Source organism: Cyprinodon variegatus, unplaced genomic scaffold (assembly GCF_000732505.1).
Source record: "Cyprinodon variegatus isolate N-32 unplaced genomic scaffold, C_variegatus-1.0 Scaffold690, whole genome shotgun sequence".
Taxonomy (NCBI): domain Eukaryota; kingdom Metazoa; phylum Chordata; class Actinopteri; order Cyprinodontiformes; family Cyprinodontidae; genus Cyprinodon; species Cyprinodon variegatus.
Window position 1 is genome coordinate 336034 of NW_015151143.1, and position 15028 is coordinate 351061.

Consider the following 15028-nt stretch of genomic DNA (forward strand, 5'->3'; position numbering starts at 1 on the left):
TTCTAATAGTCATACTTCCTGCTTATTAGAAGTATTGATAGCTGTCATTCTGTTACATAACTGAGATTTGACTCAACCGCTTTTGAATAATTCCACATTTGAAAAAAAAAACAGCAAAAAAAAACAAAAAACAGAGATTTGACTTGATTTTTCACTTCAGAGAATTGATACTTGAATTTTTCCCTGAAATTAAGAGACAGGGGTTGGATTTACCGCTAAACGACTGCAGTATTTACCCAAAATACTTCTCAAAAACACGAAGAATGACTTTGGTTGCCCTTCAAATGGACATGGGCTTGGAAAAATTCTCTCAAAAGTCACCCGAAAATCATTGACAGTTTGCTGAAAAAAAAAATAAAGCCTGTATTAAATCTGTTAACATTTCAGTAAGTTCTTAGAAGTATGAATACCCTCATCCTACTCTTAAATGCTGGCTGTAAAGTATTCTCAGTAAAGAAGCTTCCTTGTTTCTAGGGTGCTTTAGACGTCATTTCTAAGGTTTTAACAAACCTTTGCTGAACTTTGCTCTCTAGGCTTTAGTTCTTGACGTCGTCTCAACTTGGAAATGAATTCAAAGGGCAGTATCAGCAAAGGGACACCTCTTTCTAGAGCTAATGATTGACGAGTGTCGCGTCAGATTTCAAAGCTTTAACAGTGACCAATTATAAAACTTTTATGAGGCAAGGGCATGAACTCTGTCCTTACGCCATCACCTGTTGAAGCCTAAACTCTTGATTATGAGGTGGAAAATCAGAATTTGCAGTTGATTTATTAACAGTCGGAAGACTTTTTTTTTCAATCTAAACGAAGTAGAAAAAGATCATAAGAACAATACAATGAGTGTAGCAACTTTTAATCCTTTCTGAATCAGCTCTTTTCTTAAACTACCAATCAGGTCATACCGCCTTAAAAACCTCTCAGTTGGATTTGAGCTTTAGCTGGATTTTCCATTAATTGAATTACTGTCAAAAGGGGTTTTACCGAGCCCCGGGAGAGAGAGATGGCATTAGGAGGTACACCCCACAAGGTCCAATTAGAGTTACAGCGTGGGCAGTAAGAGGTACAATCCCTTTCCAAGAGTTTGGCTTGCCATGCATACTGTATCAATAAAAGTAAAATGCTTTTCATTCCCAAATTCTGTTTGTGCTTTTGTGAGCAGTTGATCTAATTGGCTTAGAACTTTCTTTTTGCTTTGTTATATCTCAGCAAAGAAAGAAGAAATAAATGTCTGAACCTCTGCACCCCAGCTTCACTTCCAGACTCCATCAATTTCTTTGGCTTATAATAAAAAAGAGAAGGGGCCAGCTTAGTTTCAGTGTGAAGCATACTTGTGTCACACTGATTTGGCCCGATTCCAACAGCTGGCAGTACCTGCAGGAGTCTGTTGTTGAAGCCACAGCTCTGCTAATCAAAATCCAACCTTGTATTCGTTACAGCCTTTATCTTCATGCATTACGCTTTTTTCCCCAGTCTTTAATCTTACTATTTTTTTCCCCTCAATCAATTCAGAAACACTTAAATAGAATGTTAATTAGGGAACTCTTCCTGGACTTGGAAGCTGAATGTGTTTAACATAAATTTAGCAAAGAAAACCTTCTAATCCATTCCTTTTCTTTTGTTGAACAGCCAAGTGAGCTGGCAGTAGTGGAATGCGAACCAAGCATTAAACTGGAACTTGCATTGCACAATCTCTCATTTTTATCCTTTAATATATTCTACCTATAAATATGCATTAACATTTATTCCCGATGCTGCCACAGCACATTTTACACACAGGTCTATTCTGTGCCAAACTAGTAAAATACCTCAGCTGCAGCTCCCGGGTCTTATTTGCTTTATGAAAATGTGTCTTTTAAAAACAGAAAGATGTTCTGAGAGTGAACAGGTTTAAATGTAAAAGTACCTCCAAAACATACGAAGTGGCTGTTATCAGCCCATTAAATGGCTGTTATAAGCAGTTGATCACATGGTGGATGACCCAGCACACTTTTCTCCAACAGACTTCTCTTTTGCTTCCTCATCTTAAACTGTGAACCGTCTTGACAACATTCAAAACAGCTGAAACAGGAATTTCAAGATCTTTGTCTATAACCTTTTCATGATCTCAACAGTCCTGTTTGTGGACAATAGCATTAAAAAAAAAAAAAAACTCGCAGAAACTCAATTTGTTGGTTAATTAACCTGTAATAAATGAAAAACTGAATTTACCAATAGGTGTTGCATGTTTACTTTAATGGAAACTGTTTCCTTGCATGATTTCATGGTTCAGCATTACTTATTTGTTGAGATTATTAAAACAATCTATGCAACAACTACTAAATTAACACATCTCTGCTAGATAGTTTTATTTTTTTAGTTTCTCCCCAGTTATGTCCGTCAGCTATGACCAAATAAAAAAGAAAAAGAAGAAAAGAGAGAGGAGAGAAAGAAAAGTATGAAAGCCTAAAAAGGTTTTAGAAGGTTTTATTATAAGGGATTTGGGAAATTATTGTGGTCTTAATCTCCTCTGAGAGCCCAGCAAAACCCAACCTTCTATGTCCATGTTCCAGAGCTGCAGCCAAAACTACAGAATCCTTAAAGTACAGCAGCAGCCTGATTATCCAGTAATAATTTTGTTTCTGTACTCCCAGAGTTAAATCTACATAAACTGCTTGTGTGGTTTGGGTTTATCACAAAAGCTTAATGGCTGAGGTTGAAATTGACCTAATTTGCTTGCATTTAGATTGAAAGCTGAGCAGTAATCTGCTCTAGGCGATCATTGTTAACATGGATTTTATTGTGATCCACATTAAAGCTGATTTCACTTCATGTGTACTTTGATCTTAAAAATCTACTTTCGTTTGAAACTGCGGTTTCTGTTTGGATGTCCTAACGACACGCTGAGAAACCAGTTCAGCAAATAATTTTTTTTTTTTTAGATGTGAAAGTAAATTGAATTAAAAGCATTCTTTAAAGTTTTTTCTTTGAAATATTTTTTAAGAATACAAGACTAATGCTGCAAATGATTTGGTCAAGAAATAAACAAAAAAAACAAAAAAAAAAAAGTCAAAAAGCTCCAAATTATAAAAGATTTTTGGTGCAATTTTCCAATCCTGAATTTGGTTCTCTCTTCATATTTATTCAATTTATTTTTTATTTTTTTGTCATTTCTTTTAAACTTGACTGATTTAAGATTGTGTTTTTTACTCACTTTTACCAGAATGTCTGCTTCTGATACTCCAACAGGACACACATATTCACTTTTAATTATTAATTGGACCATCAAAATAAGAGGTTTTGCTTTAAAAATTTTAGAACCATTTAAAACCTCATACTTTGCACTGCTTTAAATCTGAACCTGTAATCTATAAATGAAGAGGCAAAAAACAAACAAAACAAGGTGACCATTTAGGTAGGAAGGAATTATGTCACATTTTTAAAGTAACATTACAGATACCTGTGTAAAAAAAAAAATAGTATTGACAGAACTCTTTTACTTAAGTTAAACAATAAAGGTTCTACATTGTACTTAAGTACAAAGGTAAAATTAAGTTTTTAATCTTCAATTCTAAACATACATTTACAAAAAATATTCTTAAATAAAAGTAGTTCTATACACAGGAAATATCTTTATTTTTCTCTGTTGTTCACTGCGTTGATAGAGGGAATATAAAAATTTACTCAGTCTAATCGGCCCTAAATTAAAAATTCAGACGATAATATAGAATTAACTGAATATTTTCAAAGCTCTGGTACATATCACAGTTATAGCATTTAAACTTATAACATAATTAACATATAAATATCCAAAATAATAAAGGGTGAATGAATTGGGAATATCAGGAACCTACATCATCATCTGCAATTTTTACCAGACCTCTGTCTTCATCCAGGTTGCTATCAGTTTAAAATAAATAGATAAATAAAAAGACTGGGCTCCAACTGGACATATTCTCTCATAACTCTTCATTTCCCCCAGTTTTATTGCAATGGTTAGGTTTAGAATTAACAAGCTAGTTTTAAGAAAATAAGAAATATAAAGGACAGATATCTATGGTCAAATTTAGCAATAAAATAATGAAGAAAGCTACTTAAGTGCAATAACAAAGTATTTATATTTAGTTACTTTATACCTCAGAATGATGGAAGAACAGTAAAAAAAAACCCAGAAAGAATGAAAGTAGATAAGAAATGAAGAACGAGAAAGTTATATACCAAGGAAGGAAGGAAGGAAGGAAGGAAGGAAGGTTAGTTTAGGCAAAAATTCTACATTAAAAATATAACATCCTCCTATGAAATGAAACTAATTTACAGCGGTCTAATGAAGTATAGAAATGTTTTTTGTACAGAAAAATAGAAATCTAACAAAAAACATGTTTATCAGTCTTCCGTAAGATAATTGATTAGAGGTGGATCTCTTTGTTAATTGAAGTGTTTATCCCTGTTTACCATACGGGGGTAAAGGTCAGACCTTTAGGTAAAGTGTTTACATAAATCACAAGGAATAAAGGCAAACACATCTCTAAAAAGTGATGTTGGTGGAAGTTAAAACAGTATTTCTGATGAGGATTGATTAAAGTTATGTTTTAAAGCTCTGAGCATCTTGGCTGTAACACGAGATTCTGTATTTGGAAGGTTTAAAGACAGACATTACTGTTTTTATGCAACCAATCACTGATAGTGGCACAAAACAAGGTCAAAGGACAGGAAGAGGAATTGACAGAAAGGGGAGTCTGTAAAACATGCTAATTTATTCTTGCTGTCTTATAGTTTACTGTATGTCATGGAGGAATGCCATAATCATCCTGAACAAGGTGTGATTATAAACCATATAATCGATTATACAAGAATTTATTCTTATTTAATATTGAAAAACATTTGGGGAAAACAATCACTCATCTTTAACAGCTGATGCTTAAATCCTACTTTATTTATAGGCATGACAATAACTTTTCACAGAAAGAAAAAAGTTCTCTCCCGAGCTGTAAGTTCAGTATTAAAGCCAGACACACTGTCTCTCTCTCTCACTCAGGCTGCATCCTCATGCTATTTTTGAGGTAGTGCAGAGGGCCGGCAGAGCAGTAGCCTTGATAAGACTTATTCGAAACGACTGCAGACTCTGAAGCTGTCAGCTCGCTGTGCCAAGGACACTCTTTACCAAACGAAAGAGTCGCTCTGGGTCACCAGCACATCCAGCTATGTAATTTGGTTTCCTCCTGAGCCATTTCCACCTTGAACTTAGCTCCTATTCTCCTATATTTTCCTGTAGCCATCTAATCTCTCTCAGTGCATGTGCGTGTTCCTGTGTGTGTTTAAAGAGCACATTCAGTTTGTGCTTGTGATATGTATTCAGTTGCTGTTACCAGACACATGCTAAATGGTGATTAAGAAAAAGGAGGTTTGTGTGAAGATTGTCCACTGGAGAATCTGTCACTACAGCTGTCACATAGAAGCAAATTACTTCTGAGGGTGACACTGACTCATCCACTGCCTCCTGTGCAAAACAAAAGCGGCCGTATGATGTTTTATTCATGAAGTGGGAATGATTCTGTCGGTATGTAAGTTTAAAACAGTATCCAAACAGTTACATTTAAAACAGCTAAACTCAGTTTATTTTTTAGTTATTTATGTATTTGTAATTTGTATAAAAGAATTTGTAACCATATTTTTTTTATATCCATCCAGTGTTATTCTATATTGTATATCCATCCAGTGTTATCAAATCCTGTTGGTTATTCCCTCTTCCATCTATTGAGAGATAGCACAATATATTCAATTTGAATTAATCATTTAATCCGAGTTTCTATAAAAGGTTTTTTATTTCAAAAACTGAGCTGATTGTATCGACATTAGTTGTTCAACAATAGAAAATAACCCCTTCTATTTAACAGGAAGTATTTGAAGTAGCAGATAGTAACTCCGTTAGTCACCCCCAGATGTCCTTAATGATAAATAATTGGTTGAACATGCAGTGTTCCTTGATGTAGCAAAGAAAAAACAAAAAAAAATGCATTTTACAATATTGTAATTTAAAATGTACCATTGTACATGAACCAGCTTGGAAAGCCACCATCTGCTATCTTCATAGTGTGCACCTTTGATTAGTTGTGCTTGTGAACAAAGATACAAACAAATCTTGGACATGTTCTGATAAACATGTTCGATTTTGTGAATATTAGGTGAACATAGAAGGGCAAAATTGGTTAGGTTAAGTATTAGTTGGGTTGTTATTATGCAACAAGCTTTTGTACAAACCACTGCCCCATTTTCAACTTCATTAAGTTGAAATACAGCACCATAATAACTCTAAACGTCTGGGTTAAATTGAGCTACAGCCATAATTAACTTTTAATTTATTGTCATGAAATGTGATAAAGAATCTAATCGAAAATTTTATGACGAGCTCCACTAGGACAGGATATTGCACCTACTGTAGCATGCCTATCTGTTTTTTTAATAAAAGATCAGGGTGGAGTGACCTTAATGGACATGATAAATATGCTTTTTTTTGTCATTTTAGGGAAACAGCCTACAGTGAAATGCTATCAACCTAAAAGGATTATAATAAAATAAAATAAAAAATGCTGCTATAATAATTAAGTAAAAATTGGGATAAAACAAATTAATTTAAATCATTTTGTATCATTAAATAAAAACACATACATTCTGGTCTCTTGTTCCTATGTCTATTGGTTTATTTATTTGTGTTTATGAGCTTTACATTCTAGGAGATAAAACTGTTACACACTCTTACTGTCCTGTTCCTCACGCATTGAAACCTCCTGCCAGAGTTCAGACGTGAGAACAGATTGCGATGCACAGTTTAGTCTCTGATTTTTTTATTGGCTCTTGTCAAACGGTGTTTGTGTCCAATGTCCTGGAAAGAAGGGAGAGAGGTCCCAACAATTTTCTCTGCTGTTCTAACAGCTCTCTGAGGGCACCTACGATGTTCAGCTGCCATTACAGTGAGTCATGATGGATTCAGTGGTGCTGAATCCTTCATGTTAGTGAGAATTTATCAAGTTGGTGAGAATGGGAGGGGTAATCATTTTTGGATTTTACCAAAAACCAGATCAAAATTTTCAAAAAGGTTTGCTTAGGCTTGAACGCTGACTATGTTTTTGTGGGATGTACAGTTATCTGTCCTATCTGTCCTATTAATGGAACAACTACAATCTGGGTAAAAATTTACACAAAGGAAATGCAATGTAAACGGCATATTAGAGATGTTTACACCTTGAGTTGTTGCCCATGATATCCCAGATACTTACATTGGCTATCAATGTGAATCATGCATGTATATGTAAGAAAAACAACAAACAAAATAAACTGAGGTGCAGACACATTCAAGAGCTATGTAAAAGGGGATGATCTATATTTGGAGGTCATAATTTGGTCTTTAAAGCGTGACAAAACTCGAGACACTGCAAAAATAGTCTCCGCCTCAAGTGTTTAAAATTAGTTGGTCGCAGACCAAGCGAACCGGCGACCATCAGAGAGATTTGAAAGCTCTCTAATCATTTTCTCCTGATTATAATTTTTTATATCTACATTTTTGAAGTTATTGAGTACTAAGAATAAAAGAACTATAATATAATTGATCCTACTTTACAGGTAAGGAAGTGGAGGATGCTCTCTCGCCATCATAATGACAGCGCAGTCAAACAGAAGGAGTTGGAGTCAGATGTTCACATGGAAGGTTGTCAGTGCTGGGCGCTTCACACATCACCACTTCTGGCCAGCCCAGTGATCCTGGAGTGCTCCATCTGCAGCGGACCCTACATCAGCTATGCCATGGAGGATAACTGGCAGCCACGTCAACGTACACAGGTTAAAAACGCAAATTCATGCATTAAATCAGATATATGAATTTTTTTGGTTCAGTTTTGTAGAGGCTGTTCATAATTTTGTAATTTCTATTAATACATGTATTATCTACTGACTACTGGACTATTTTTTTTTAATGCATTTTGTTCTTTACTTACCGGTAGTTTTTTTTAAAACATGAGTATTATAGGTTCATGTATCATAAGCCAGGCAGATTTAGAAAGAAGTAAAAGTTAACTCGTTGATCAAGACATTTTATTAGACCAAAATATAAACAAAAAAAAGGAACGCAGCATAGAAAGATCTGTAAAACCTTGAATATAGTTGCAGATGTAGAGACCAGAAAGGCTGAGACATAGCGTGGGAAAACTATTCCTACAATACAAAAGTTAATCTCATTCAATAAACTTAACAAGAATTTAATTGTAACAAACAAAAAAAAAATGGCTTAAACTATGGCAGAAAGTAATGACAGTAAATACTGTCATCAGATGTCCTTTTCAATGTGTACCAAACCACCATAATTGTGGTTTTCTGGACTTTGAAAGATTTAAAAGTTGTTTTTACTCTACATGGTGTAAGGCCCAAAACAATAACATGTTGGGAACAATCCACATCTATCGGATTGAAAAGCAGATTGTTACCATGGAAACAGGCTGCTGGAAAGACTTCTCCTACAGGTAAAGAAAACAGTTAGAAAAAAATGTTGCTTAACAGAGAGTCTGCTAAGTTTTTCCTTGGTCTAAACCAGATATTCAACCCTGATTTTGGCTTGCAAATTCATTTTCTTATAAATGTAGCCCAAATTAAATCTATTGGATTCTCAATTGTGTTAGATTTATCGTTAGGAAGCTTTGTTTCAATTAAAACATTTTCCAAAATAGAAATTTTTTTTTTTGCTTTTCTTACTGAGTCTTTGAGAACTATTCTAAAACAAACACTTGACCTGTGTATTAAGGTATTCTGGGAACTGCATTCAAACTTAATAATAGGAAATGATTCACCATGAGTTCAGTCAAGGAAAATAACACAAATCATAACCATAAAGCCAGATTATCCAAAATTAGCTCCATGTTTTAGAGATTCAAATACAGGTAAATTATTTAGAAATGCATTCCATGTTTCTTTTTTTAAAGGGATTATTAATAATGAAGCTCTAGCGAAAGTTCAATTGAAGAAACTCTGACTTACCTCCATCAATCAGAAGCCGATCCGTCTCCGAAGCGAGCCAATCAGCTTCGAACTACTCCACCACGAAGCCCAATCAGCGTCCTGCTTCCACTTTATAAACTCCCTCAAATCTCACCACAGCCGCTATCCTGCAATCGCAATGTCGGATTTCGATTCAGACGACAATTCACCCACCTCCATCCCCTTCTCCGCCATCGCAGCTGAATCGTCCTCCATGACACGACTTCACCTCAACCTCATCAGAGAGTATTAATCCCAGTTGTCACCATCCCTCGTCTCATCGCATTGGTCCGGCAGAAGACCACCATGTTGAGCCCGGTTCTGCCAGAGGTTTCTTCCCAAAAGGGGAGTTTTTCCTCTCCACTGTCGCTTCATGCTTGCTCATCATGGACAGTTCACGGTACCTGCATCACCGAGCAGGACCTCTATATCCCGAGTCTGAGTGAAGCCCCGGCGTCAGCTCCCTCAGTCTTCTAGTCCCACAATTCTGCTCAGTAGATCACCTTGTCAACCAGCTCGGATTAAACCACCACCAGTTTCAGGCCTGGGGGGAACATCCCTATTCACATTCATCTACTCATGCATGTTAAAGCATAATTCAGCATGAATGTTCCTGCCGAGGTCTGAGCGCCAAAGACTATACTTTCTTATCAATAAATTCTTCTAATTATCTTTTCTCTCTGTGTGAGTTTTTCAGATTGAACTTATATTTTTCATAATAAATGTCCCACATTTAACATTTTCTCCCCACATCTTTCAGTGTTTAGTTTGAATGTTTTTACCACTTAATTTAATGACCTTTGAAGTGATTTTTTTTTTTACATTTGTGATAATACAACTACAAATTTGCACATAAGAAAGATGGTGTCTAGACATTCACATTGTTTATTATGATTTTGAAAACAAATCTCTAGAAGTAATCCTGACTATAAACACTTGGATCTGATCAAGTATTTTATGATGATCACAAGTTTAGATGCAGAAATTAACCTTTTGATTTGCATGTTTTGCTGCACATTTTTGGTTTTTTGTTGATTTTTTTTACACAGAGCAAACATATCTGAATATTAAAATCTTTTGTAACTGTTGAATAGAGTTTTTCTTCTTGAGCTCCACATCTCCTTTAACTTTTATGAAACATAAATTTACACACTCTGCTGCGTCAAGGAGCTTAGCTTAAAGTCTTCTTTTAGAATGATAAATATACTATGAAATATTAATAATCAGAAATTCAAGACTTCTGTCTCTGTGGATTGCATATCATCCATCAGCCCTCACTGAAGCCATAAACAACATAAGAGGAAGAGCATGACAAAAAGCGAAAGGAGGGCTCTTTTCTGCAGACGTGAATGTAGATTAAGTGATTGGTGGAGAAGGCAAGCTGCTGAAAACCACTAAATAAATGAGCAAAGAGATGAACTGAAGTAAACCACATGCACATATACTATACAAACCTCCTCTGAGGGTGGGTAAATCTCAGGGATAGAGTCATGGGAATTTGCAAAGTATTGAGGAATAGCAAGTAAGGCTAAAGTTGTACTAAAATAAACACAAGGCAGTTTGGAAAGTTGTTGATTGGCAGCAGCATCATTAAAAAAAATTTTCTCAGCCATGTAGTGTGAGGGTTGTAGCAAATCAAAGAAAATAGATAATGGAAGTATATCCTGTCAAAAATGTTAGAAATTCCCAGATTAATTACACAGAATTACATGAAGATTATTGGATACTCTCTGATGTTTAATGTGTTTTCTAAGGTCTGTTACCTAATTTTCCTCTCTAGGCGATGGACCTGTACTATCATAATGATTCAGACCCGGACAGCTACTGTTGCCCTGGCGACGGCAGTGAGTATTCTGCAACAATTTCTGTTGTTTTTGTTCTCTAAATTCTCATTGTCCTCCCACCTTGTTCGTTCCATCTGTCCATAAGCTGTAACTGCACAGCTATTTCCATACTGGACATTTTTTTTCTTTTCTTATCATCATCCGTGGATGAATCACCTTTTTCTAGGAATTAATAATGATCTAGTATTTGTAATGTTTTTGTCTTGCAATGTGGCTTTCTACTCTTCAAACCCTGGTGACTGGATCATACCTCACAGCTCAGTCCTCTGAGCAGACCGCTAAACTGTCAGGATAATTGCTGTTGTCGGAAAAGAAAGAAAAAAACAGATTACCGCTTGTTTTGTGGAATGTGCCAAGGCGGTAGTTACAGACACGGTGCTCAGGACAGATCATCGTGCACAAAGCATGGTGACCTTCTCAGTTTACAACCTCAGTCCAGCTGTTGATAGCGTGTGAGCTAATGTGATTGCTTCTTGGCCTAGATATGCACTACAGGGTGAGAGTCCATCTGTATTTATTGCCAAAATGACCCTAAGTCACTGAACTTTAATTTTCCACTGCAGCCTTCATTTATGAAACAAATGACAGTTCAGTCTAAAGGACAAGAAGCAGCACAAAAAAATGCGTGTTCTCAAATATGACAGGGATTACATGAAAAAGTATGCTATATCTAAAAAAGAAATATGTCCTCTTATATGAATAACAAGCAGTTTCTAAACGTTGCTTATTTTTTATCCAGAAAAAACATTTATGTTTGACAACTTTATTTTTCCTCACTACTCCCAGCTCAGAAGCTCCTGAACTTTATGTGTAACAAATCACTATAAGACAACATAACATAGACTGAAAGATATTAATGCAATGTGTAATGTCCCAAGCTAAAGAAATGGAAGAACATATGATGAAAAGAGTCTTTGACATCTATCAGTCTGGAAAGGAGGAATAACATGAGAAGAGGATGGGATTTGCTGCAAGAAAATTATCCAAGTACAACTAGTTAAATCTTTAGTAGCTAGAGAACCAACAAAAAGAGTTTACAGATTTAAATGAAATGCCATGGTAAGAGCTTCAAACCCTTCATTGCATGGAAATTTTAACAAATGTGCAAAGAAATCATCTGCATTTTTTTTCCACAGTGGAAGCTTAATTTCTCTGATAATTAATTTAGACATAGAAACTGAAAGATATCTGTATTTGTATGTTTGCTTAGAAGCAGAAAACTAGGTTAGTTCTGTGCAACTGCAGCAATTTTAGTTCAAGCTCTGCACTCCTCGTGGAACATTTCCAGGAAGAAATGTGACAAGAGGCCTTTTTTGTTCAAAATGCTAGTTTTTTTTGGCAGCGGACTGTCTGTCAGGAAAGAGAGAATTTTTTGGTGTGCAGGGAGAAATCCAAGCAATTATAGAAGCTGCTGACAAGCTGCTCCTGTGGCCCCTGCTGTCACACCGCTACACCCTGTCAGTCCAAGTTCAGTAATTAGTAGCTCTAGGAGAGCTTAAACATTGTATGATGTTATAAATCAGTCGTTTACAACAATACAGTCATGAATGTGACTGCATTGCATCATTTAAACAGGCATAGCTTTTAGCTGTATCATTTTACAGAAAAGCTTTATTTCCTTTTTCTGCCTTTTTTTGTTTTCTAATATTGGTAGCATAGAGCCTTTGGTTAAAGGTAGCTTTTGTAAACTCAGCAGTAACTTTATCGTCCAATAAATTAGAATTTATACTCTGAACTGTGGTGCTCCTCTTTATCAGGCGCTATTATATAACTTATAATTAAGCCTGCAATTGACATGGGGTGTGTGTGTGTATGTGTGTGTGTATCGGCTCTGCAACTTTTTTTCTCACACTGTTATGACGTCAAACGCACTTGTACCAGCTTGCTTTCACAGCTTAACAGGCACACCTACTCCAATGCACGCACATATTCAGAAATAAAGGGAAACATATACTTTATAAATCCTTTAAAGACACCATGCTCAAGAAACTAAACAGTTTAACGTATATGTCTGAACATGTTTACAGATCTGGTCAATTGTATAATAACCAGGTCACAAGCCTCCTTCCCAAAATGGGTAAAATGTTAGTAAATCTTTATAACATTTCAGTCTTTGGGAATCCTTCCTTGTGAAATATACTTAAAGATCAACAGTTGTTTTTTTTCCAGGTTATATTCACAATTTACATTCCCTGTGAAAAACTCCCTACTTTACTTGCTACATTTTACATTCACTGGCTTATGCATATTGCATTGTGATTTCATATGACAGACAAAAACTCTTTATTTGCTTTTATGCAATAAAACCTAAATTGAAGTTATGTTCAGACCTCCAGAGTCAATGCAAACACCTTCATAGCCATTACAGCTGTGAGTCTAGATTTACATGTGTCCTATAACTCCATTCATGAACAAAGCTCTGTCAGATGTTTAAACCTATAGATAGTGTTTTATAACCAAATCCTGCTTTAATCTTGTCCACTATTTTATCCTTGATATGTTTAGTGTATTGAATGGATCTCATCTTCCGATTAGCTTGCAAATGTTATTTGGATGATATTTGGATTAATATTGAGATTAAATTAAACATTGGCATACTTTCTTTATTGTTGAGGAGGCTCTTAAAGACATATTGGAAGACTATATTTATTTAGGGGTCTAGTTGAGCTGAATGTTGATAGACAACAAGTTAAGCAGCTTTTGTAAAAAAAAAAAAAAATATATATATATATATATAAAACAAAAACTTTTCTGTTACCAGTACCAATGCATTGGCAGTGGTAACAACTTTGTCATTGGATTGAACTTTGTTATTGGATTGAACTTTGATATTGGAATTTGACCAAATGTGATGTGGTTCAAAGCTATAAATAGTGCAATTAATTTCATTTATACTTCTTATGAATTTAATCGGTCTTACTGTGACCTTTTAAACTGATTTAAAGCAATCCTGCTTTTAAAAAAAAAAGGATATTTCTAAAAGTATTCACTAAAGCCTCAAACCGGGAAACCCTGGCCCCAGAGTGATGATGGTCACATGACTTCCCATTGACAGAGCTGAGATGACATGTAGGCCAATGAGGCCACATCTATACACACTGTGTCCACTCACAAAATAAAGGCCTTTCTGTCGTCCTTAGACTTGAAGGTTTTTCTGTAATGCTGTCACTGTGGCTCATTCACATTCATCAGCAGGGCGCCTGATTCTCCAAACATCCTCTTTATCTTGAACAGAAACAGTTATAATTACTGCAAAAGATTTGATGAACAGACGATGTCTGTGATGGGGCACAAGGATCACTGATTACTATGAGTTCTCTGTGAGTGATTTGCATTCATGTCCCAAACCAAAGCAAACCCCTCCTGTTCCTTTCTGTGTGAAAGCCAGTACATTTCTTAGGTATAAGCAAAGTGCCACTATAACGTGGTTACATAACACACCCTTGACCAGAACACACAAGGGCAACAAATAATACACAGATTGAATGCGAGGGAGCTTCCTCTTGTTGAAGCCCTGGACACTGAGCAGCCAACAAATGAGAGACAGAGAGGAGTTTACACTGAGAGGGTCTTTTCTGATGTTCTTCCTCCACCTCCTTCCTGTCTCATTTGGTTCTGGATCCTCAGATGCAGACTAGAGAGAAGAGCATTTACCACTATAGAGCTAATGAAGGGTATTCTTCAACATCCTTGTTAAGCTGCTTTACTCCCCAGTGACTTTGCACAAAAAAAGACTTTGTCATTGGTTTTTACTGCTTTTCAGGCATTATTATTCTCTTTGTGGAAAAGAGGACGTGTTGTTTTCTCCGTTGATGATCTCAGATTGTGTCCCTTGAGGGTGATGTCTTTGTTCTTTGCACTGTGTAAGATGGCACTGCTCCCACCTGTGCTGTCTTAAGGCAAAAACGTCTTTGTCAAACTGCACAGTGTAAAAGTGTTGCAAAGTTCCTGACTGTGCTGTGAGATAATATATGAAGGACACCTTGAAAGAATTTAGAAAGAATGCCCTTTCTGTGTCACTGTTTTAGAAAAATGTATTCCTGGCTGTCTCTCTGCAGGTGTGCTTTGTCCTCCAGCTTGTGTGTGTGTGTGCTTTTGACTCCCTGCAGGTTTTATTCGCCCTTGGTGCAGTTCATGTGTGCCTGTGTGCATCAGGTGGCTGCAGAGGACGTCTAAATAACAGCTTT

General features: G+C 35.9%; 1 protein-coding gene across 1 annotated transcript in view; it reads left to right on the forward strand.

Moving 5' to 3' along the window:
• sgk1 (serum/glucocorticoid regulated kinase 1) overlaps positions 1-15028 on the forward strand; it is a 40419-nt gene that overhangs the window by 14028 nt on the left and 11363 nt on the right. Inside the window, exons 3-4 of the mRNA XM_015394511.1 lie at positions 7594-7809; positions 10778-10841. Coding sequence (XP_015249997.1) covers positions 7594-7809; positions 10778-10841 — 280 coding nt within the window. The remainder of the gene's footprint in view (positions 1-7593; positions 7810-10777; positions 10842-15028) is intronic.